General features: G+C 45.0%; 1 protein-coding gene across 1 annotated transcript; it reads left to right on the top strand.

Annotated features, from left to right (window-relative positions):
- Positions 1-21,257: 21,257 nt before the first annotated feature.
- On the top strand, positions 21,258-22,196 carry LOC138568741 (olfactory receptor 1C1-like). Its single transcript, XM_069646525.1, has one exon. The coding sequence runs from the start codon at positions 21,258-21,260 to the stop codon at positions 22,194-22,196; it is 939 nt and encodes a 312-aa protein (XP_069502626.1).
- The last annotated feature ends 5,042 nt before the right edge of the window (positions 22,197-27,238 follow it).

Here is a 27,238-nt window from a genome sequence, read left to right as displayed (position 1 = left end):
GATTCACACAGGACTTCATCAGGGAAGAGGAGTACCAAAAGCACAAGCACAGAGGAATGACTGAAGTCATGATTCAGTACATGGCAATCATACGGTTCCCTAACCACAAATACTGCAGCATTGATCTGTCCATGTGTAAAACCATACCAATTGAAAAAAGGTCTTGCAGAGCAGGATGTGCAACTACACCAGAGACAATTAAATTAGCACAAAAACATGCTGGTGAAGGCCAAAGCATGACATGTGGCTTACACTGCATCTAGCAAATCCTGGCCCAAAATTGAAAACATTTCACACTCCCATCACTCACCCAACCCACCACCCTCCCAAACACACTGAGGACCAATACACATTGATCCTGCACATGTGAAATGAAAAGCCACCACACCATGCACACTCCAACTCCACCTTCACACCCATCCACTTGTCATGCACACCAGAACATGCCCCATGCAAATGGATGTCAAACATGAAACATGCATGCACATGTGCATACACATGAACAACATTGGTCATCATCAGGGACACAGAACAGAGTAAGGAAGCATCACATTTTTTAAAAAGAATAAAAGACCAAACATCACTTGGAGTAAAATATATCAAATATATTAAAAAGCAGTATTAAAGTCATACATATCCCATGTCCTTAAATGAATATCAGAATTAAAATCCAAATGAAAAGAAATCCATTCCATCATGGTGAACACAAAAGTAGCCAAGAAAATGCAAACTATGTACAAATCTAACAGGTCCAATATCCCAAATGCATCCCCAAACCATGAGAAAACACTCCACAAAATAACACACAAAAAATAACTATATACAAAAAGTGGAGCACAGTCCAAACACTCCAAAAATATTAAAAATAAATTAAACTTATACCTAATGAACTATATACAATGGCAGCGGGCTAGTCCTTCTCCTCACCATGCCCCCTCAAAGTCTCGGCCAGTGCATCAAGAACACTGCGTCCACCTCCCCTAAGCGGGCCTCCGCTCTCCCCTCTAGGGCTTGCAGGGACTCCAACATGCTCCTCTCCCACTCCCTGCAAGTCTCCTTGAGGACCTCAGCCCACCTCTTTGACCGACACAATGAAATCTCCGCCCTGGCCATGGTGAGTCTTGCCTCCCGTGCCCACTGCCGCTCTGCCCCGATCTGCTGGCCCAAACGCTCCAACACAGAAGACATACTTTGGGTAAGATCCACGTTTTCCTACTGCCTGATGGCTGATGCGTGCCTCCTTGTGATGGAATTCCCCAAATACTGTAGCCTCTTACTCCAAGCCTGCTGCTGCCAAATAGCCCGGTGCCTGCACCTCAAGGACAGCCTCCGGGATGATGACAACCCCTGGGGCTGTCGTGCACGTGCCCTGCTCCTTGGTGCCTGCTCTCCCTTAATTGCCACATCTCCTGTCATCGGCTGGATCTGCGTGCTGACCACCTCGGATGATCCAACTTTGATTTCCGACTCTGGCAGGGATGTGATCTCCACCAGACTGGCTGCCGGTGTTGGGACAGGTACACAGGGGGCCCTGGTCGTATCTGAGCCGGAAGACGACAGGGAGGATGACTGGCACACAGAGGAGGAAGGGGAGAAGGGGGTCACATAAGTGGCCAGCCCATGCACCCAATTCGAGATCAGGAAATGTGCTAGCCAGTTCAGGAGACGCCAGACCTCATTGTGATGATGTGCAAGCCCCCACCTGTAAACCTGCACATCATTATGAATAGTGCATGTACGCCTCATAATACCGACTAGCAGAGGTTCCACACTGTCCCGAATGGTGACATCTGCAGGTATTGGTGTTTCCGTTTGCATGCAAACATCTTCCACCTGCGGATGGGTCACCGTCTGACCTGGGGCATGCCTACAGGTCAATACTTGTTTAGTCGCAGTCCCAGGGGCAGGATTAGGAATAGTCAACTCCACAGCGACCTGCACTGCCTCAGGCCCCTGAGTGTGGACTGCACCAGTCACACCCACCTCGGCCCCATGGACTGGGCTGATGCGGCCTCCTCCTCCTCCAGCCCTGCCAAGCTGGATACCTCCCCACCGTCTTCCGCATCGGATTGCCCCTGTGCTACCTCACCTGTCCCTCCCACTGCCGAGGAGCCCACAACTAACTTCACCCTCTTGGGCCTCCCCTCAGCAGCTGCAGCCATTGTCTCGGACGTGGCACCAGTCTCCTCACTCTCTGAAGATGAAATGACCTGGGAGCGTGACTGGGCCTTGCATATGTGCCTGGTCGAGGCATCCCTGCTGCCTTGCTCCACAGCACATTCTCTGCCCTCTTCTTCCAACGTCGCTGTGGATAGGGAGACATAGAACACAAACATCAGGGTACTGAACATATGTCTGTTTAGCAAACACAAATGTATATAACATGCACTGTCAAAGGTCAGACCCATCATCACCTTCCGCAACACACAGGTTAGTGCTATTAACACACATGCACAATCATGTCTGTCATTCACAACAGACAATCACATCCTTGGACAAGGCACTGTCAGCACCTCCAAATTGTGCATTCCCCTCACATGCATAATTAGACATACACATTTCAGTCACATACATCACCTGACAGTCAAGAGGCAGGACATGGAGCTATCACATCAGATTGCACTCGAGGTCAGTTTGGCAGCAAGAGTCAATCACACATTCAAATGCTCAAATCACATCCTTCCAAGAGTGTTGGCCAGTCACACACTCACTTCTCAGACACATGCACATATACACCATGCATGTCCCTGATGTTGCCGACAGAACCCATGTGTCACACCTCTCACATGGCCACGTCCAGACACATGAATTCAACCATGCGCACATCCTTACATGCTGTCGCGCATTAAACAGCAACACTGTAGATGTCAAACAGGCTTCAATGGACACACATGCAGCACTGTCTGGGACATGCACACAGACATCTGTACAAAAGGCATACCTGACATAAGGCCAAGGTGCACACTCCAACCATACATCAACATGCACATGCACCATGGAAGACAATGACACATGGACACTTACCAGTCGACTCCAGACGGAGCTGCAAATCCATGACCTGCGCATGCAGCACTGGGTAGAACCTCTCCAGGACCCGCATGTTGGTGGTCAAATGGCCCCGGCACCCCCCCTTGGTACTCACTAGCCTGGAGAAAGTGCCAGGCCTTGTTGTGGGTCCTGGCTTTGTAGTCCTCCCAGCACTTGTGGACATGGTGGTAGTGGCATGGTTCCACCCCCTTCCCATTGATGGCACCCACGATATCCGCCCAGATCTTCCTCTGTCCTTCCTTGCCGACTTTTGTTGGTCCGTGGAAGAGGGCATCATAATGCCCGGGACTTGCTCCACCATTATGTCAACTTCCCTACTGAGAAGCTGACAGCCCTCTGCTTCGCTGCCGGGGTGTTGCACTTGCCTCTGATGATGTTGGTTCAGACATGGCAACCCCCGAATGCAGGTGTAGGTAGGCAAGGTGGTCCTGAGGCTGGGCTGTGGAGCGGTAGTCTGGCACATCGGGAGTCTTCTCGATCAGCAGAGGTGGCCATAGGTCCGATGACAGGAGCACTGACAATCGCTGCATAGCAGGCACCAAACTTCCAGCGGGAAGGGTGGATGAGGTGGGCGAGGTGGCTGAGGTGGGCAAGGTGGCCGAGGTGGACAAGGTGGCCAAGGTAGCCGAGGTGGGCGAGGAGCCCAGGGCCATGCAGGGAGAGCTTTGCCCCCCACCGAACAGGGTCAGGGATATGCAGCTGATGCTGATGTCCCCTGCAACCAGGGTCCTGGAACAGCAGGGTCATCTGCTGTTGACACCATCTAGGATCAGGAAGCTGCAGGGGCAGCTGCAGCAACCACCAGCAAGGTACAGGGTCCCCCAGCCATGCCTGTAGTGGTCCTGCCACAGGGCCACAGAGACCCACGTGCAGATGTCCCTGTCTGTAAGGGGAAGGGACATGTGGGGAAAGGTCCTGGCACCAGCACCTGAGGTCCTGGAACAGCAAGGTCATCTGCTGTCGACACCAGCCAGGGTCCAGAAGCTGCAGGGTCAGCTGCAGCAACCACCACCCAGGCACAGGGTCCCCCAGCCACGCCTGTAGTGGTCCAAGCCCAGGGCCACAGACACCCAGGGGCACATGCTGTTATGTCCAAGGGCAAGAGACATTTGGTGAAAGGTCCTGGCACCAGCACCCAGGGTTCTGGAACAGCGTGGTCATATTCTGTCGACACCAGCCAGGGTCAGGAAGCTGCAGGGGCAGCTGCAGCAACCACTACCCAGACACAGGGTCCCCCAGCCACGCCTGTAGTGGTCCAGCCACAGGTCCACAAAGACCCACGTGCAGATGTCCCTGTCTCTAAGGGGAAGGAACGTGTGGGGAAAGGTGCGGGCACCAGCACCCAGGTACGGATACCTGCATGGCAACCTACTGTCCTGGCATCAGTGGGTGATGCCATAGCCCAGTCGACCAGTGCTCCAACCCCTCCTAACCCGAGTGGTCCTAGGCACTCAGGGTCTGTACACACTTTGCAAGAAGGCAAAGTGTGCAGTAGCGGAACAGGCTCCAACCCAAGGCATGGCTCAGGAGACCCACACATCGAGGAAGAGGAGCTTCAGTGATGAGGAACTCCATATTCTCATGGACTGTGTGCAGGTACACAAACGTGACATGCTTGTGCGGGCAGGGAGCACACATACGCTGGCTCAGTGTATGGCCCACTGGCAGCATCTCACAGATCTAATCGACTCCTTGGGCAATGAGAGGCACACAGCTGGTGAGGTTGTGAAGCATTGGAATGACCTCTGATGCTGAGCCAAAGATAAGCTGGGTTCCGTCTACGCCTCTACTCTGGTGACTGGAGGTGGGTCACCACAAGAGGACGATGCACTCACTCCACATGAAGAGCAAGTCAGTGCTATGATTGATGTGAAGCAGATCCAAGGCTTTGGAGACCAGCCAATTTATGAGAAAATGTCCGGTGAGTGGTGATGCATGTGCGTACAGGACATGGGTATGTTGCTTGAATTAAGTGTTATGATTGTCTGACAGTTCTGCCTGCATTTCCATGACGGCCATGAGTGAACCATGTCATGGTGAAGTGACACGTGCTTGTTGTCCTTCACACTGCATACAAACTATGTGCTGCACACCGTGAAAATACTCATCACCACACCTGCTCACTCCTTCCATGTCACTCTCTGTCCAGCCTCTCTTGGCCCTCTTCCTGCTCAAACCTGTGATGGCGGATAGCCTGTGACAATCTTCCACTCCTCACTTGCCTTCTCTGCTCACATCTCTGACGTCTTTGAGAGGTCACCCTGCCAGCTGCACCATCTCAATTTTATTCTTCCTTTGGTCTGCTTCACCCAGCAGCTCACTGTCTCCAAAGGACTGGTCGTTCCTATGGTGGGCTACTGCAATGGCCTGTACCCTGTACTGTGGGAATTGTCCTTTTTATTCGGCCCCGGTATTGTATCTCCCTAGGATTGTGATTATGGCACTGCATCCCAGTGGCTATGACTGTTCATTTCCAAACCCTGTGCATTGTCTACAAAGCCTTAGGGGTCCTCCATATTAAAAATTTGCTTCATTCTCATGGTCTTTAATCATCCCTTTCCTAATCCCTCAGGGTCAGTAGCTTCTCATAGCAATTAGTTGTTGGTTAATGTCTATCTTCCGCTGGGGCCTCCCTCTGGTACAGCCTCCCTTCCTCAATGGGTCTGGAGGTGAACCTTCTCTGGGTCTGTAGGCACATCTGATGCTTCATCATGTGTTGTACGTTCTCTCCTCTTCTCCCGTGCTGGCGTTCAGGATAAGTGAGAGAATGCACTAGTCACCTGGCAACACTCTGAACTCTGACATGCTCCACCATTTGAACCCATGCACTGCCTCCTGGGCATCCCCCACACTTAGGGGATGTTTACTGTATCCCTACAACCCACTACCAGCACTTGACACCTTTTGTCTGCACTTACCCTTCCACTGCCACCAGACCACAACATTTACATTACTGGTTACGTAGTTATGTTTTGATTTGAGGCCGTTCCCATGTACTGCAGTGCCCACTCACACTTCCAAAATCAGGTCTCCCCTTTAACATGACTATTCACTTGCATGATGTCAACGTGACCTGGCCTCATGGAATCAGTGTGCCTGGCTGCACTCAATTCCACCACCCTAGCATCGTTGCACATTGTGACACTTGTGTGTTTCGAATTCGTCAATTCCATGTAATGTCATGTCTCTGGAACAGTAGTCATCAGGTTCCATCTCATGCTATTTGACAGTTTAGGCATGGCTATGCTATGTGGCATCTGTGTATTTGCATCTGTGATGTTGGTGACTGAACTATGTGTATGAAGCAGGTGCTATGCACCATGCACTACATGTGTTGTTGGGCCCTTGAACACACATCCATGGCTGCTTTCATGCTACCCTTCCCTTCCATTGACACACCATACGTGCAGGAGTCTGTGCCATGACTGACATGACAGGTTAATGTGTTGCATGACAACATTGTGATACCTATCCGTGTGGTCTATGCTATTTACATGGGTCTTCATGTATTTTTCTGTACATGCGCAGGTGATGAGGCACTGGATGCTGAGGAGGAGGTGGAGGAGGAACAGGTTACTGAGCTGCAACCACCAGTGGAGGACGTGGTGTGGTAACCCATGAAGATCCACTGGTGCTACAGGCCATCCTGGCCATGGCTCAGTCTGAGTCCACCTCTAAGGAAACCTTAGGATCTGGTGGTGAAACGGATATGGAATCCTCAGAGCTGCCGCAGGTGAGTGCATCAACTGTGGGTGCTGTTGTGTCCCAAACGTCTGCAGGGGGGGAAGACCCCCCACAGGGCCAGTCAGTGTTCGTATGTCCGTCTGTGGTGGTTACGTGTGAAGGGTCACGCTCCACACTATTGGCTCCTGTTCCTGGGACAGCTGATCAGGGGAGGGATGCAGTCGTGCAGCCAAAAACAGTGGCAGCACATCAAGGGCAAGTTTTCCTTGGGCCAGGCAGGCGTGGGGTCCACCAATGCAATGGCTGTTCGGCAGCTGGTGAAACTGTGTGGGAGAAGTCCATGTATGCTGTTGCACAACAACAGGGAGCTTCATATGAGATGTTGACCCAGGGCATGAATAGGGTGGCCAATTCCATGATCCCACCAGAAAGACAGTTGGAGCTCCAGCAGCAGGCATTGCGGTCCACATGCTGCTCACACAGGCTGCACATGGTGGCCAGCAACAGTAGCCGACGGGCAGAACTGAGGGCTCTGCGCGCATCCATAGCTGCAGAGGGTCGGGCCCACAGGGAAGCCCTGAGGGCAGAGTATAGGTCCCTCAGAACTACACTGGCTGCACTCGAGGCAACCCGTAGTAGACGATCAGAACAGCAGATGCAACAGTGGACTCATACCATCACTGAGGAACTGCATGCATCATGTGAGGTGTTGCTTGCGGACCTCCTAGCAATCATGTTGGAAATGCATTCATCTCAGTCCTGCATGGCCACTGCCATGGAGCACCAGGCGAGGACTATGCGTGGTGATCCTCCCTTGCCAATACCACCTTCTAATGTTACGCCAGAAGGTGGCGACAGCAGCAACAGCCCTCACAATCCATGATAGCCATGCGGTCCATGCACCCACAGAAGGTTTTTTTTGTTTTCTTCTCAACATCCACACATGTGGGTGTTGACATGCACCTTGGCCTTCCACCCTCCTGGATGCCAACCCCCCCGCCCCGGTCCACCATGGGCGTTTTTGATGGTTGTTTACTTGTTTTTTGTCCATTGTGCATTTATGTGACGGTGTGTTGCTTTGTGTGACATCCGAGGGCATCCACTGTAGGTTTTAGTTGGGCCCATACTGGCTTGTCTCGTGTTGGTGTTTGTGCCTTGGGGTCCTGACACATATGCCACTCCTGCTTCCCCTTTCCATGGGCTTGCAAGGAGTGCAGTGTGTAAAAATAACTTACACAGAGGCATTGGGCTTCCATTATGTCTGTAGGCAGTCTCAACTCCAACATGTGTCTACACCACTAGTGGGATTCATGATTGTTTGTCCAGGGCATGGTTAGCATTCCTTTTAGTTTGGAACTGGACATACATCCGTTGTTCATGTTCCATCTTCATGTATTGGGGTGCTAATCTACTTTATTGTTTGCCTTCCAGCTTTGTGCACTCCCTGCCCACTTTAGTTAGCAGAGATACACAAAAAATTACAAGGGTGCCATGTGCAAGTTGTGACACATTGAGGCACGTGTGCAATTATGATTGGTCACTGTCAGACAGATTCACTCTTTCCCCTCCCATGCGCAGCCGCAGTGCATGTGGTAGGGGATGTGGGGGCACCACCATGCCCACTGGTACGCCACGCCATGTTGCAACATTGTGCAGGACACATGCTGCCACAATCTTCCTTCCCACTACTGGTGGTGTGTATAGTAGCTCACCACCAGAGTGATCAAGGGAGCAGAAGCGTGACTTTAGCACTCTGAATGTGCACTCTACTATGGACCTAGTTTCAATATGGGCTGCATTGTATCTTACCTGGGGTGGTGTGGTGGGGTTCCGTATTGGCGTCATCATGTAGGTGCTCAGAGGGTAGGCACTGTCCCCTGTGGAGGTGACATGGTTTGTCAGTGTCGTGGTTTTGTCTGTGTGAGTCATGCATGCATTGCATGGCTATTTGTACTCACCAATGAGCCATGTGTTGCCATGCCTCCCTGCTTCCAGGGCCCGGTGTAGGGGTGACATTCTGAATATGAAACTATCATGGGTGGACCCTGGATAGTTAACATATACAGAGGTAATAATTCCCTTGGCATCACATCCAACCTGCACGTTGATGGAATGCCAGTGCTTGCGATTGCAATAGATGTGCTCTGTGGCCCTAAGTGGACGTAGGGCCACATGGGTGCAATCGATTGCACCAAGCACTTTAGGGAAGTGCGCAACCCCTTAGAAGTCCTGGACCACGGCCTGCCTTTCTGCGGGTGATCTGGGCATGTCTATGTGCCTGCGGACTGAGGGGCATGTAGTCATGATTGCCAACACCTGGTGTAGGCAGCGTGACTGCGTGGGCTGTGAAATTCCCCCGACTATGGCAGTTGTCTGCTGAAATGACCCAGTGGGCAAAAAATTCAGTACATTGAGCAACTTTTCCAAGGGGCTCAGTGCTTAGGAGCACAGGGTGCGTGATTTGTGGTCATCTTCCCACTCTGTGACCAGGTCTAATATGATATGAGGTGGAAACCTATAACTAGCATATACCTATCAGGCATACCAAAAAGGCTGGTCCTGGGTAAAAAAATGCAGGGCCTGGCTATCCTCCTCCTCCTGCGGTGTCCCACGATCACTGCTGTGAAAAATGGCACCTTCATCATAGCTGTATACGTGCGTTTGTTTTTGTGCTGCCTTTTTATGCATTGTTTTTGATGCGCAGTGACACTTACGACAGCTTTCGCGTGTCGGATGTGATTCCGGATTAGCGTGTCTTTTTCTGCGTGGCGGTGAGCCCTGTTCGATTCCATGAATACTCGTTGTTACCGCACGAGTGGGCATTGCAAGTATTTTACTGTGGTACTTCCCACGTAACGCCCACATTTACTCTTGCTGTTCCCCATTCCACGTGTTCCGCCCCCTTTTTAGGTGACTGCGGAAGACGGTACGCCCCTTTGCTGGGAGTTTCGTGCAAGGCGTTCGTTGTGTCGCAGTTTCGTGTTGGACCCACGCAGATTCCTCGCAAGTCTCAGGTAAGCCCCGTGCATTGTGTTCCATGAATTCACAAACGGGTGATTGCGTGCGATTGTGCGCACATGTCCACTATTTTCCGCACACATTATTCAATGAATCGGGCACACAGTGTCTCAGGTATAAGGCAAGAATTGCGCTACTGTGCAGAAATGGTAAAATGTACCAAAAACACACACACATTCCTAATGTACTTACTGCAAGTTCTAGAGAATAAAAACATCCCTATAAATTAAATCTTACAAAAACTATACATGTGGAAACATACATGCACTCTCTACAACCAGGTTTCACAAGACCACATCCCTAATGAACGATTTGTATATGTATCCATACCAAATTCTGAATCCATTCCATTTCACCAGCTTCTTCAGAATACAAATCATGGCATATTATGCCCTTTTTGCAATTCAGACAATCGTTCCACCATACAAATGAACTCACATAGCCAATATTCTTACTAATGCTTCTAATGTACGATGCAGATGGTACCAAAAATAACTGTAAGCTCACACCCAGCCAAGTATCTCTTGGAAAGAAAACCTTCATAACAGTTGGTATAGTATACCAAACTGGTGCCACATCACCTTCAGGGCACTACACTGCATATGTCAAAAAAATAAGTGTTTGTTTTGAATGTAACGATACCTCGGTTACTCCAAAACATAGGTTACCAGCCAATTTAACAAATGCTACTTAATATTCCTACAACCCACATTTCCTCACTAGACTATATTACAATTAACAGTTAGAATACATCAACAGGTATCTAACTACTTGAAAAACACCCTTCATTGCAAAGCACTTCAAATTCTTATACGGCAAATCAACGCTCTGAGGCCTACGGGCGTGTGGCACATTATAAAAATTAAAATAAATAAAAAACAACTGTAATCAGGTTTTGTTTCATCCAGTACAGATTTGTTTTCCAGTGACCCAATGATTAGGTAATGTCTAAACAACAGCAGTGTGTCATACACTAATGTTCTACCAAACATAGCACTTAGAATGTACTGTTTATGAGGGTTTAAAAAAGAAAATGAGTATTTAAATTTGTATTCAACTACAGCTTATGAACTATTCTGCTTAACCAATTGTACTGATTTTTTCCCACAGAAAATAAACCACAGATTGCAGCTTCATAACTCTACAACACAACATAACCACAGCAATTATCCTTAATTTTACTACAATCATAAGCATCACCCCTCCCAGCCCCTCTTTCCACCACCAAATTACCCAAAATAATTTGATCTGACTTTTTCCCCATTGTGCTGTTAGCGGTCAGCTGTGGCCATCCGTGGATCCAACATGGCAGGTTTTTCCAAAAATCTGACGCATCTCACACTCACCACCATCCAATGGTGTAAATCCGTCCAGCGCTTTGGGCTGTTGGTGTGAGCAAAATTTAAGCTCCATTGAGTCTATGAGAAAAACGCACATTTTTGGGACCCCCTATAATGTTGTCCCCCTTAATGAAACCACACCAAACTTTGCAGGATCAATCTGACAGGGTCATATACTTCTTTTGCAAAGCTTCATGAGGATTCATTCAGGGGGAGCAAAGTATTAAGCCGCCCATAAAGTGCTCTTCCTATGAGTTGAACAACTTGACCATAACTACCGCAGGCCCTGTAATATATATTCACTGAAATAAACCTTAGTTAAGGTGTAGTTAAGTTGCACAGATTTAATGCAACAAAACCCCTGAAATTCAGTGGTTGTGGGATGTCATGACCAACTTAACTTGGTGCTCTCCCGTTGATGTCCCCCATAATGCTATGTGAACCCCTTCTCTTATAATATGAACATGGTCATGGGCTTTTCAATGGGAACATGTTGATGTGGGTCATGCCTTCCTACATATGCTGAATTTAAAGAGTTTTGTTGCAACTTATCTGCACCTTAACAAACGTTTTTTCAGTGAATTTCAAGGGTTTTGTTGTACCATAGTTTTTTTTACAGCCCACTAGCCATTTCCCTCGGCAATGTCCACTGTACATGTTCCCCCAATATGTTTATTTTGGACTCAGTAGGTAGCCTTGCCGACTGCATATTTGAATACACAACATTTTGTTCTTAGGCACTAGCTATGGTGTTCACCCAAGACCATTGGCTATTGGCCCAGCCTTTGGTCATGGGCCCTTTACATGTTACCTCAATAGCTTTCTTCTGATCCCACCAGACATGGCCTTCGGCCATGGTCAGTGCCCACGGCCTTCAGCCGTGTTCACTCTACATATTGCTCCAATAGGTTTCCTAAATGGGCCCACTAGCCATGGCTTTTTGGCCGTGACCACACCACTAGGTTTCTTTTGGGCACACTAGCCATGGCCTTTGGCCATGGCCAGTGGCCACAGCCGAAGGCTGTGTCCATTTGCATATTGCACCCCTTGACATGCTGCCCCAAAAGGTTTAGTTGGGGTCCCCTAGCCATGGCCTTCGTCCACCGTCCACTTTCCATATTGCACTATTTGGTTCCTTAAAGTAAGCCTTACCCATATCAATCTGCCACACCCACTACCCCCAGCTCACTGTAGCTGTCAAATTTCTCTTTTTTTGTATTAATCTCAAAGCCCATAGACAGTGGTGCTGAAAAATATACAGTAGGCACAGCCATAGGCCATGGACAGTTGCACTGAAAAATATACAGTAGGCACAGCCAAAGGCCAAGGTCATTGGCACAGCAAAATGTATAATGGGCACAGCTGAGGGCCATGCCTGCTGGCCATGGCCAAAGACCATAGACAGTGGCACTGAGAAATATTCAGCAGGCACTGCCAATGGCCATGCCCACTCGCCATGGCCCAAGGCCATGTCCAGTGGCACTGAAAAATATACAGAGGCCACGGCCGAAGGCCATGGATAGTGGCGCTGAAAATATGCCCACTGTCCATGGCCAGTGGCGCATATAAATATACAGTGGCCATGGCCTAGGGCCATAACTGACCAGGAATAACTTCATATATGTCAATGGATGAAAGCCAGCCTAGTTGTCGTGCTATTAATCAAAAGCTTTGCCAACTTCCTGAAGCTGGTTTAACACAACTAGTGATAGAATATTAGCATGGTATGGTAACAACAAGACTTGCCAATAATTGCTCAAATCCAGAAGATCTAAGGTATTTTTTCTTAGGTACTGATGGATCAAGGACAGAAAGTAAAGAGGAGCTGATCACGACATAAGGATGCAAAAAAATAGAGTGAAGAATTATCTGGTATAGCGTTGTGGACAAAATTGTGTATGTATTCTGAAGATAATGATGAGAGAAGAGCATAGATATATGGCATGTGTTTACAAATCAGAGGCAAATGATGAGGCAAGCATTTTTTAACATGGGCTTTTAGGTGCAAGTGTTTACCTCTAGTATGCTTTTTGGGCACTTTTGCTCTGTCGGTACAACTATCCAAACGTTCCACTATGCCTCAATAGCCAGGCTTTGCACATAAGCTTCACTGATGAGTTGTCAATTGAGGACCAAGGCACAGTAAGCAAGAGGTCCATATCTAATGATATGGACACTCAACAGAAAACACACTTGGAGATGGGAATGATAGAGCATAGTGTGGTGAGTTGGAAGGAGGAGGCGGACACAATGTGGGCATTTTAGGTTTCTTTCACGGAATCCATTAGCAATCATTTTGCAATTACCAAGGAATGGTTGCAAATATGGGTAATATCGTGTTGGATTGCCAAAGTTCTGTTAGTAGCTACTAAACAGATATTAAAGGTCTGGAAGACAAGAAAGAAACCAACAGTAGAGGATTGGATTTTAGACGTGCAAGTTCTATCTAAATATGAGAAGACTATGTTTTATAAACAATGCAAAGAAACACGTTATGATGAACAATGGGGGAATTTCAATGATTTTTATGGGTAAACCATCTTGATCAGAATTGTGTAATAGAATGGGTTTGCATCACGTGTAATGGATACGTTTTGGGGGAGAGGGTGCTTGTGTTGTTATGTTCTCTTGTTTTGTGTTGTCTGTTATGTTTGGGAATGTCAGGCCACCGCTCATGGCTATGTTTTTAAATGTGTTGCGGTTAATATGCATTTCGAGGTTATTGTTTTCTTTGATTCAGGTTTATGTTGTTACCTGGATGATAGCCTGTTGGCCTAGTAACATTTGCTTTGTACTTGATATGTTTCTTTCTTGTTGAAAATAAGAAATAAAGTTTGAAAAAAAAAATAATAATAATAAAGAAAGGCCCTCTCGCATCCTATCACTATGGGGAAAGTCCCTGCCTAACTAAATGAAACTAAGGGTGCTCGTCTATTGTCAGAATGTCAAAACCAAAAGAATGTCCTCAGCCCAAAACCTACATCTATCTGACACTACAACTAATAAACCATAACTAAACTTGAGCAAAAAGAATGTCTCTCTTCTCCTGGCCTACCTTTTACCTTTTGCTCCTGAAACAGCCTTTCAGGGATCTCAGATTCAATAGAGCTCTTCCATGTGCAAAAATACTTCCTTTATGGTGATATCTTTTGTAGGGTTTTAGGGTTAGATTTAAGAGTTCTTCTACCTTTTCCCAACTATCATGGGTTTTGTCTTCCAGGCCATTTGAACCTTATTGTCACTCTCCTCGAGATAGTCTTTCAAACATCTTCATTTCACTTTATAAGGTTTGCTAGGTTTATCAGCTTTGAGAGGTCCCCCATCCTGGGAGCTCCTTGCTAGACTCCTTTGCTCCATGTATATTCCACTTGGTACTTGCAACTCACAATACGTTTTACAACTTTCCATAAAGGGGTTTCCCCACTCTCCAGCAATTGTCTTGCTCCCAATTGTCTCTTGGGATTCCCTCTCTCTTTTCCAGTATCCTTGTCACCACTTCTTTAAGGATTTACAATTATTCTCATAGATTCTTGAACAGTTCATTAAATACTTCCTTATTCTTGTTTTCCATCTCGTTAGCACCCTTCTGACACACATATTCTCTACTGACTATCATATGTTCGCACTGCAGCCTCCCATTAGTTCAGTCAACCCGGGTACCTGTATTTGTTGTGGGGGATCTCGTGTGGCTCAGCACATGTTCAGGTAAACTGGTCTGGTCTCTTGCTTTTTCCTTCGGGGCTTCTCGCTCGTTCTTGTCTCGGCATTGCTGTGGTTTGTCCCATTTTGTGAATGGCAGAAGATGGGAGATTTCCACTCTCAGAGTCTTCCAGGACTCTGTATTGTTCTGCGGGTGCAACCCACCATGGCACCTCTGTGGTCACGGAACCCTGTCAGAAGGTTCTTTGTGCGCCATCCTGACAACAGCATCTCCATTGCCCACTTCACCGGTGCTCCACCATCTCCGATATGTGTCCGCTGCTTCTCCGAGGACCTTGGGTTCTGCAGAAACACTTTGCTCCTCCTCCCCACGGTGTTCTGATCCCAGGGGGCTTCCCCTGTGTACCATTCTCCCTCCTCTGCTCTGACTTCCTTGTCCTAATTTCATAGGAACTCCTTCTTAAAGAGATATTCTCCTTTTCATCATACATTGTGTTTGATTCCCCATTCCGTATGGCAAAACAGGAGTACACAGTGTTTTGGATAAAAGGCATTCCAATATATGCTGATAACATGTCCTGCTTAGGAAGTTTTCGTTGGTAGTGGGAGTCCTTGTCTCCTAAGAGGAAGTCACTCCCAGTGAGGCCCAACTTTCCCAGACCCCTAGGGTGGGTCATGTGAAGCAGGCTCAGTAGCAGATGCAGTGGAGCACCCCAGCCAAAGTTGGTACACTGTCTATTTTTATTTTTATTTTATTGATGATTTATAAGGTGCTTTATGCAACCGAATTGTGTTTCAAAGCACCAAAAGGCTAAATGGGAAGGGAACAAGGGAAATAATAACAATGGCAAAAACAGGAATATACAGTCATGGTCCTACTAGGCTTTGTGGCATTCGGCCATGCAAGTGCATTGAGGAGAAGTGCAGGACAAGGGCTACTTAGAGAGGATACTTTATTTAAAAATGGCTCAATCAAAAGGTCTGTAAAAAACAATCAACAGGGATACCAGGTATATCTGTATTCAGGTCATAACTGGAAAGCACCAATATATTTAGAGGAACAATGAGACCGAAATACATGTTCTTCTGTCGGTGAATCTCTAAGTTGGCGATATTTCACAAAACATTATCACAACAACATCACTGTGCCTAAAGGCACCAGCCTTGAGAAGTGAAATGATTCAATTCACCTCAAACAATTAATTTCACCATTATAAATGTATTGAATTCTTAAAAAATCCAAAAGAGGATTATACAATTTGAGACACAATGTCAAATGTACAAATATGTCAAAAAACAAACCTAACAACAAACCTAATGAAAAAACAACAAATCAGTTTTGACTTAAATTCACAAAAAAGAAATACAAAACACCTCAAAGCACACTCAAACCATACTACACTCATACACTTACACCATACTTGCTATCATAAATCACTTAGGATACGCAAACAAAAACCCAGTGAAAACCAATATTAAATACACACTGAATCAAATGATAAATGTTGATAGAAAGTTAAATACAAAATCCAAAAAACACAAAAGCAGTTAAACATGAAATAAATCACTTCAAAATACCAATAATTCTTCATAATTCATAATAAAGATGACAAGATCCAACATGTTTCTTTCCATATTCAATTAAATCTGTTATGCAGAATTTCTTCAGGGGTTGGTAGGACTGAAGTCTTCGAGGGAAAGCAAAACTTAGTCGTTGATGTACATTGATTCCGACTACCTTAGAAGGTCACAATCCAACAAGGGTGACAATGTATATGCCTGTTTCACAAAAGGGGCTAAGGTTGTTGTCTTACTCGTAAAGTATTTGTACTCGGGATCGAAACGTGACCCGTAATAAATAGCTGTTAAACAGCCACAGCGAATTGTGAATTGAGTAGGAGGTCTGGCGAAAGAATGGAACTTTGCTGGTCCAAATCATTACGGCATCACTTGTAAATCTTCTATCTTGTACTCCGTACCTGCGTGAGCACGTCACGTGATTGATCCGCGAATGCCAGCCGTCTCAATGTCTCAAAGTCTATCAGGAAAGTATCAACCAAAAGGTCTGCCAAATTTGTGTAAGCTATGCTCAGTCAGATCCCGATTTGCAGTGATTGCATCCATCAAAATTTTCCTGACCAATCTGTGATGAGGAATAAACACATTGTGGGTTAGGCAAATCCACCAAGCAAACATCAAACTCACCTAAGAAGTACACATTTACATTCCTCACACAGATTCACAGGATTCATAGCTGTTTCAGGAAGCAACATGTACCCACTCCATCTGAGACCAAATGCAAAGAGCAGAGCTAGAAAATTGGGTGAATATGAAGCTCAATCAGACTTCCGAAGGGACAAGACGTTTGGACAAAAATAATTCTTTGCAAGCAATGGATGCTGCACTTTCCAAATCTACATTAGAAGCACAGGGCTCAAACACAATTAATGGTTTTCTACTCATCCACCCAAAAGTGTTTGCTATTCTGAATCGGCTTGTTAAAGCCACTTATCTCAACCTGTATGTTGCTGCAGGCGGAGATAGACAATTTCTCTGAAGTAGTGCACAAAACAGATATGACCAAGGGGGGTGAAAGTGGGCATCACCTGGCTATTGAGGAAAGTCATAAGATCAGACCTCCGTATGGGTAAGTCTATACTATGGAAACCCTACTGTATCAGATGTTAATTGGCAAAAACCTGATCATAAACACTTGGATAATCTGGAAAGGCATACAACCTAGCATACAGCATCAAACACATTGGTTTTGATGAAAGCCACAAAACCTGACTTATCTACAGGCATCCCACGTGAGTGAAGCCCAATGCTAGCAGGACTTAATCTACCATAATGCACTCCTGAATACACAAAGTAAATCAATAAAATATCAGCTGTCTTCTCTACTCCACATCTAAATCAACAAACAAATATCATGGGTGTTTGGCGTTTGTTTACAGTTACCCCAAGTGGTAAACATGCAGTAATGGGAACAGCTCACATGAGCTAGAGTCGTACATACTCTTTGGCTATTTCCTATTTTAGAGTACCATAAGGCTTCATTGGGGACATGTGTTATAACACATGGGTACTAATGCAGGTGGTAATGCTGCTTCTGGGGTGGACATTTCCTCCACATAAGACTATGCGGTATGGAAGAGCTTGACTTGGAGTTGTAAAACATACAGTATTTGGAAATACTGGATGTTTACCTCTTTGGCCAAGCTCCTTATAAAGCCCTAAGGGTTGAGGAAGCTTGTAAGGCATAACACCCCTTATCCATCGTTTCTGAAACCTCAAACCATCATAAATAAATCTGCCATTGATCTTGTCCCGGTATATCACACACAATCAGACATCGGTCAGCACCAAGGTCCATGCAAATAGTCAAGGATGTGATTTACAAATGCTTTTAACATATAGCATAACATAACATAACGTATTGCTGAATGGTTGTGCGATAATCAACATAGCTCAGTGTTTTAAGCACCCATTTTAGAGGTTGTATGTGATAACAACTAGTTTTTTTATACACAGCTTGCTATCCACCTTATGCAGTTCCGTAGTTACTATTACCCAACTTAATGTTACTCAATTTATCAATGCTATTGGCATGAAGACCTGAGCAGGATGATGGCTTAAGTCATGTATCGAGGTGACCGGCAATGGTCCCACAGCCGGCCCACAGCTAAAACTCTGGTATAATGGGATTCTTGCTTCCCAAACGATGCAGTAAATTGGTAACACTGAATTCCATGTATGAGTGTGTTTCTCACAAGACGTTTAAAGTCTAATGTAACTACTAACTATTTCCACACTTGTGATGCACTTTCTAAATGTTTGCTTTCAAATTGACTTCTTGGTACACTGCTACATTTCATTGGATGCCTGACTATTTTGGCAATTAGTAGCCAAAGCAATAAATGTTGTAAAAAAACATGCAGGATAGTTGTATCCCGATGGGCAACTGGGTTCCACATTTCCAGAAGGCACATTTTTCCATGATGCTGCAATAACATCAAGTCCAGTAGATTAGATTCTGTTCAGGCCCCCACACTTGCTGAAATCCAAACAAGACTTACATTGTTGAGGAGAGGAAGGACCTGACAGAATGAAACCAGAGACGTATTTAACCCAACAAGACAGTATACCTTTACAGACAAGCAGGAGTCCAGAGTGCTGGTCCCACAGTATCATAGTTCCAATATTTAAAAAAGGAAACACTGCAGACCCAAGTTGATATAGACATATAGCACCTCTGGACAGACTTGAGGAATGGACAAATTCATCTAATATCATCCCAAGCAAGCAAGCTAGCTTGCATCCAGGCTGTTCACCAATTAATCACTGTATGTTATGGCTGCTATGGTAAATAATAAATACATCAGAACTCAAGGAATCAGCCAATATCTAGCCTTTCCTAATTGAAAACTGGCATTCCATATGCTGGAAAGGAATATTGTATGGTTCAATCCGGAACAGCTTGGGATTCCAGAGGGTCTCCTTAAAAAATGTCAACTGATTTATCAAAAATCTTCTTTGGAGGTCTTGCTCTTTGGCCCCTTTTCAAATCAAATAGGGGAGTTATACACGGCTGCCTTCTAGCTCCTCTACTATTTGTATTAATATTGGCAGATTTGTATTCTTTTTTGTAAATCACTGACATGCAGCTTGTTCCCTCAGTGGTGTGAAATATTGCTCTTTACTTTATGCCGATGATACATTTCTGTTGGACCTAACTCTGATAGACCTACAAAGAAGTCGATTGGGAGCAACAGCTAAAATTGAACATGGTAACAACAAAAATGTTACCATTTAGAAGGAAAACATTTTCATTTAAATGGTTTATAGACAAAACCATCATAGAGGCCTTAAAAAATACACAGACTTGGGTATCACATTTTCATATCCTGTATAGCACATAAACTGACAATTAGGAACATGGTAAATGTAAGATTAGGAGGACTCCTGCAGTTTTATTATATATTTAGTTTGCTAAGTGCCTACGAACTGCACTGAAGTATTCAAAGTTAAAATGTACCCAATCACTTTGTATGGAGCTGAAGTTTGGGGGCGTTCGGGCCAAGGACATCTGGAAACGATTCAACCTTTTTTTTAAAGATCAATTTTGGGCCTTCTGAATTGCACGCCTATTTTGCAATTAGGTTGGAGCTAGACATTCCCCTTGTGGCTTCTGCTTGTGCTATTGCTCCTCTTAGATAACTTGTCAAGAAATTGGCTGCGGGATCTGAATGTATAATGTTAAAAATGCAGTCAGTGAATTTATTGAAGGGGACCAAAATCCTCTGGTTGGTGGTCACATATTTCAACTGTCTGTGCCATGTGGGTCATTCACAATCCAATGATGTACCCAAATGACTAACCTTCACATGATGTTTTGAAGAAAATATAAATTGCAGCAGAAGCTGACTGGCATGAAAAAAAATGGTCCAGTGCAAATAAGCTTAGCTCTTTTAAAATGGTGGGTAATAATAAAAGACCCCTGGTCTCTGAAAACTATCTAAGCTCACTACTCTTCACAAGGTTAAGATCGCTTTTAACTCGTATTTGACTAAATGGTCTTACAATTGGAGACAAATCAGGCACCAACAAGCTCAGTCCTGTGGCTAATAGGTGTTGGACTTTGAAATTGGAGGAAGAGATGATCATCCTCACTTTTCTTTTTCTCAATACCAAATACTTTTCTTAAGGAAAAGTTTGGTTAGGCCACTACTTCTTAGATTGGGATTTAAAACAAGAGGGGAAGCTAAACTGGCAATTTTATCAGCTCATGATGTATTGCTCAATTACGACGCAGCTCACTTTACTGATGCTGCAATTCGTTTAAGATCTAGTTAGTGAATTAACATTTATAAGGGCCAACAGACCATGTTTTAAATACAGGGAATATATATATTTTTGTATTGTTATGTATATAATGATGGAAGCTGAATAGCATGTGTTTTTGTTGTTGTATTGCCCTGGTAAGTCTTTCTGCTATCTTCACCTAATGCCAGTGCTTCATGCGTATAAGAAAAGCTTTTTTTAATATCCTTTAAAAATAAATTAGTGATCTGAATCATTACAAAAAAAGAAAGCAAAAGGTTACTATGCTAGGAAGCACCCATTGTTCAAGCACAGTAAAACATTGAATTTGAATTGTTTGCTACAGTATATAGCATGGTCGATTTCCTCCATACTAATGTGATTGTCTGTTGGTGATTCGTCATACAGTTATGTATCTGAAACTCCAGAGTACAGCTGATTCTGTAAATTTCATTGGTCTATGGGAACATGGGAAAACACTTTTTATCATTCCCAGCTCAGTATGAAGTTGATGACACCATTGGACAGGGAATGTTTTAGGACTCAGGCACTAAGTGTTTTCAAGATTTAGAGTTGAAGATACATTAGAGCTACAGATCACCTCCTTATTGAGAAATTCTTTCAAATTTATCACTCCAATTTCATGTGTTTTTTTCCTTTTCACAGTAGAAAGAAGTGACAGTCATGCATAATAGGAACCAGACCACAGACTTCATTTTGTTGGGCCTCTCTAGCTTTCCGGTGCACCAGCGACTTCTCTTTGTGGTCTTCTTGCTGATGTATTTCACAACTGTGCTGGGTGATGTAGCCATAATCACAGTGATCAAGATGGATGCTCAGCTTCACAGCCCCATGTTTTTTTTCCTTCGTCACTTTTCGTTCGTTGACATTTGTGTTGTGTCCATCACAGTTCCCCAACTTCTCATTACTCTTCTGTCTGAGAGGAAGTCTATATCCTTCTCTGCCTGCATCGCTCAGTTGTTTTTCTTTCTATGGATTGGCAACATGGAGTTTTTTCTTTTGGCCTCAATGGCTTACGACCGGTATGTGGCCATTTGCCGCCCTTTGCACTATACTATGGTGGTAAGCAAGAAAGTCTGTGTTCAGATGGTGACTGTTTCCTGGGTGGTCACTGCCCTGCATGCACTTCTACACATGTTGATGACATCACACCTGTCTTTCTGTGCATCCAACATAATTCATCATTTCTTCTGCGACCTCCCGCCCCTACTTAAACTATCTTGCTCTGATATTTCCATTAATGAGCTAGTCATTTTCACAGAGGGAGGGTTAATGCTACTCTGTCCTTTGATCTTTATCACAGTGTCTTATGTGGGCATCATATCTACCATTTTGAAGATCAGGTCCATTGAAGGAAGAAGCAAGGCATTCTCCACATGCTCATTGCACTTCACACTGGTGGCATTGTTTTATGGCAGCGTGTTCTTCATGTACTTCAGGCCATCAACTAGTTTTGCCCTAGATTACGACAGGGTTGTCAGCGTAGTGTATACTATCCTTATTCCAATGGCCAACCCCTTTATATATAGCCTACGGAACAAGGATGTGAAGATGGCTCTCCAGAAGGCCTTTGGAAGAGCTAAAATGTCCTGCAAAATGTGAAACCTGTGAGCGCATGCATAATATGCACAAATATGTAAGTCTACAATTCTGACCAATAAGGATGCACTTTGTGGGAGGTTTTCCTGTTGAACTGGAGGACATCCTGAATGATACAGTAAAAGCAAGTAGCTGTGACCTTCCTTGAGCTATCCAAAAACCTTTTGACCTACCTTTTGGGCTACAAAGATCTGTTTAACTGTGTTAAGTTAATGGCTCATCTCTGGAATTAGGTTTTTGTTCCACTCCATGTGGTATCTGTGGCCATCCATTTTGCCTTCCATAAGGATGTGAGATTAAAGCGACCACTATACTTAATCTTAGTACTAGTATCAGAAACTCTGTACAGCTATGTAGTGAAGAACCCAACATCCTTATGTGCTTCTTTTGTTTTTATGAATTACCCAGTTCCAACAATGCCTCTGAAACATACACTGCAGTACTTTTTCATGATTTGAATCACGCTTTAATTTAAATTTAAATGTTTGTCAATCTTGTACATACGGAAATGCAACAATAACTGCTTTAGTATATTTAGCAGAAGAAATTACTAACATGCGTGCTATTCAGGGGTGGGGAATTATTTTGCTACTTAATACAGCCAATTTTCCTAAAATGATTTACCTTTCAGAATTGTGCTGAAAACGTTATGTTAATGATGTTAAGTAAACCACATATTCTGGCAATTCATTTGTATTAGAGGTTTTTTAAGGTTTTAACTATCGCTCATTCTGTTATAAAGCTGCAGCGGTGCCAGCCCCCATTGGCGCCCCTGCCCCTTTCCGGGGGGGGGGGGTGAGGGGAAGTCACACAACAGATCATACTACCCACTAATAAACACAGACAATTGTTGTACAGTTGGATACAAAAAGATCACATTTATTGGAGCAATATGGGGGCAGTCCCAGCCCTAACCAACATCATGGTTCACAACCATAGACTTCTAGAGTTAGCCCAAAAGCAGGGCAATGTCCAAGTTCTGAATGTTCCGGTGTACCCTGGTTGCACACGGCTTTAGCAAGGCAGCGGACATATGCTGCAGATTGTACTTCATGCTGTACTTCTTCCTCGGGCCACTGAATCTTGCTGGTGAGGACTCTCAAGTGTCCCTAAGGGACTCAGTGCCCATCGTCTGAATTTGGTCTGAGTGCGGCCATCGGGAAACTGCCCACAGTTGAAACCGCTGCGTCACACTCCTCCCCGGCTGGGACTACCCCGAACTCCGCCTGTGACAGAAATGGAAAAATTAATACATGGAAAAAGAAAAACAAGCAAAATAGCACCTACAAAGGTACACCTCGAAATCCGCTGAAAGAAAAAGTTACATGGTTACACATCTTGATCCTATTTATCTCTCTGAGTTTAGAATTACTACCTAACAATTTTGATACACCCTGACAATTTTACTAGCTGGCTCAGACAGTAACATACCCATAATTAATATTACCTATACACTTTTGAACTCGAGATCCTCTGGAAACAGAATTAATGGCTCTACATAATCTCTAAGATTGATATGCTATCAAGGTCAAAGTAAACCTACCATGTATCTCCCCCCGTGGGAACCCTGCCAGTTCTAAGCTATCCAGAAAAGTGAGGGAGGGTGGGACTTCAGGTGGGGGAACTGGAAATGCCAATTTTTTTAGGCAATTTAAATTGTGTGGTGGGTTAGCACTCGTATGCCAGGGGAGTGATTGGAAGGGTAGAGAGGGAACAGGAGACAGCTCATTCTCACAGCTGTCCATAAGTGGGTGCTTTCAGACTTAAAGGAGACAGTTAACTGTTTGTAACATTGAAGCTGCACTAGAATAGTCTCTTTAAAATGCGTAAAGAAGTTAGATGCCCGCACACAAATAAGTTTGCCCCTCCCCCACCGCCCATGAAGTTAGCACCTCTCCCAACATTTAAAGGATTAGCACCCCCGAAATGTAGGTTTTGTAGCACCCCTGAACACAAGCACACAAACCATTCACCATATACACACACTGACACCCAACCATCCATACATTTAAGTGTTCACCCTTTCACCATACAGGCACACCCAAGCAGCCATCCATGTATTTAAGTTTTCACCCTTTCCCCATAGAGGCACACATACCCAGGCACCCACCCATACATTTAAGTGTTCACCCTTTCACCATACAGTCACACCCAGGCAGCCACCTATACATTTAAGTGTGAACCCTTTCACCATGCAGGCACACCCAGGCAGCCACACATACATTTAAGTGTGCACCATTTCACCATACACTCACACAGGCAGCAACCTACACATTTAAGTGTACACCCTTTCACCATACATTCACACATGCACATGTCAGGGGTTTGAGGAGAGCCCTATTATTTCGAAAAGAAATTGTTTAATTTTGAAGTCAGTGTGACTTCAAAAAGAAATTATTTCCGTTAAGGACCGAACCATAACGGAAATAATTTCTTTATGAAGGCAGAGTGACTTCAAAAATAAACAATTTCTTTTTGAAGTCATAGCGCTCCTCCCACCCCATGGCATGGAGGCCTCCAACCTTGCGTCTTCCATGTCATGGGGTGGAGGGAGCCCTCGGACTTCAAAAATAAAGTTTATTTTTGTAGTCACTCTGCCTTCATAAAGAAACAAGAATAGCCCTGCGTGGCAAACTAAAAACCAAAGAAAATGGCCTAGGGCCCAAAAATTATCTGACTCTCACACTAGTTCACACAACACAATAATACAAGGAATGTCTAGCCAGTTTTAGTTCCACAAAATAGTATATCAATTCAAAATCAAATGTTTTAGAAAGTACTCCTTGTGACAAGGGTTGGATTCCCTTCCCCTGGATCCAGTCAGGGATACTTTGCACAATGTTCAGTTCCAATAATGTTCTATGCAATAACACATTTCCATTCCACGTAGCACAAAAAGTCTCTTCCATTCAAAGGCTCCTTCCACTTGGCAAGACATGTCGTTTATACAAAAGCTTCACAAATTCTTGATCACAAATCAAAGCAACTACTTTCCACAATCTCCTGATTGGAAAAAAACATCTCTCCCTGAAACACCAGTTCATAAATCAATAATTATTAGCACATTACACCTCTTCAAAGGAAGATCTTTTGTCAGGACAGCATAACATTGCAACAGTTCATCAAGAAAGGTGATAGAATTGCCAATTCTTTCCAACACAGCTTTTTACCACAACCACAGTGTTTCAAACTAACTTCTTCACTCCACTAGACTGCCAGGATTAATAATTTGGGCCCCTTTCCACGTGTACTTACCTGCCAGGATAAAACTCCTACAACTACAATTGTGCCCACTCGTAATGTGTGTTCCATCATTCTCCACACCAGCATCTCATGTGAGAAGGTTTGAACAGTAATTGCTTTTCATTAAAGTCTCATGATTCTTTACAATATGGGTTACAGCTCTTCCCAGGTGGATATTTCATAAAAGGGATGTTGTACCCTTGTTTTTTCTGTATCACTCTTCTATAGCCTCTTGGCTGTTGGCTCTACAGGTTACACGCTTCTCCCCATTGGCATCTCATATAAGGAGAGTTGTGTTCTAGTAGCCTTTGTATTACTTTCATACCACCTGTTGGCTGCTGACAATGTGGGTTACAATTGTTCCCCAATTGGTATCCCTTAGCAGGAGAGTTACACCCTGGTTTCCCTTGTACCTTTCTTCTGTGACTTCTTGGCTTCTGGCAATGCAGGTTACAATTGTTCCCCTATTGGTATCCTTTATTGGGGAAGTTGCGCACTGTCTGCCTTATTTCCTTTGTTCGGTATTCAAAATATTATTTTCACCCAGAAGTCTTTTGTGGAGTGCCCCAGGGTCACCTGGCATCTCAGGCCGACTCAGCGTCTCCTTTTTAGTCGCGGGTGATGCTGCAGCTCTTGTCGGGTCTGCCTGTGCGTTTGCCACCTCCATTTGGATTGCTGCAGTTGGCGCTGTCCTTCAGGTGAGTGGGGCACATCGTGTTGGGAGCTCATCTCCCTCACAACGTGGCTTTCCCAAAACTGCACTTGCTCTCCACAGCCATGCTATTATTACTGCATTGGCCTCAGCTGATGCTTCTGCTGCCTGCACTGTGTCTCTCGCACCTTCCACTGCTGTCTCTGCCTCGGTTGCTGCAACTGCTACTTCTTCTGCTGCTGCCACTGCAACTGCTTGTGCCGCTCCTCCCTCCTGCACCTGAAGTTCATTCCGGCATAACAACTAGACTGCTTATTAAACTCCATAGTACTTGTACTCTTCATTATCTCTGAGCTCCTCTTCCTCGTCCGAGTACAACAGGCATTATGGGTTCTGAAGTCCATAATGCCTTTTATAGTAGAAACATCACATAGTTTACAGTGCGCCATCAAGGCTTTGGGAACATTAGGAAAATCATGAGAAAAAGAGGTCACCAACTACCACTGATGTGGGTCCCCCTCCATGTGATCCTCTCACATAGTACGCCCCCAGGTTCAAGATCAGGTAGCAGCTGGCTTTCCTTGGCCACATAGGAGGAGGCCAATACCAGAGTTTTTCTGATAATCTCACTGGATTCATCGCAATGAGCAGATGGTGAGAAAGGTAAAAGGGATACAAAACAAAGGGCGAAAGAAGACTAATTGAATAGGACAAATTGTGAATAAAGAATGAGAGCAAATGGCTGGGAGTGTAAGAGATGTAGCGTAGGACCAAAGAACGGTTAAGGCACACTTCTCATCTGAAGCATTCAGGGCCAGGGTGGGTCTTAAACATTTCACTGAAGTTGACGGAGCCCCTGTATATTGAATAGTGGGCATTAACTGTTTAAGCTCTCTTCTGGCCTGCCTTCTTGTAATCAGTGGCTACTAGTAAACGTTTCGTTGTCGCTACAATTGTAATGTATGCATTGCACCATGGCATGCATGCATAGATTGCAATTGCACAAAGATAAGCTTACTACTAGCCACCGATAATGGCCAGTAGTGGCCTGTGCGCTGCACCACACTAAAGGAGACCTGGCTGGTGCTGGGCTGGCTGGCAGGGCAGGCCGCTGGCCCAACCATGATGCAGCCAGGCCCAGCTAGCCAGC

This window comes from Ambystoma mexicanum, chromosome 2q (genome assembly GCF_040938575.1).
Source record: "Ambystoma mexicanum isolate Mex_15411 chromosome 2q, UKY_AmexF1_1, whole genome shotgun sequence".
Classification (NCBI taxonomy): Eukaryota; Metazoa; Chordata; class Amphibia; order Caudata; family Ambystomatidae; genus Ambystoma; species Ambystoma mexicanum.
Note: the sequence above shows the minus strand (reverse complement) of the source record. Positions and strands in the feature narration are given on the sequence as shown.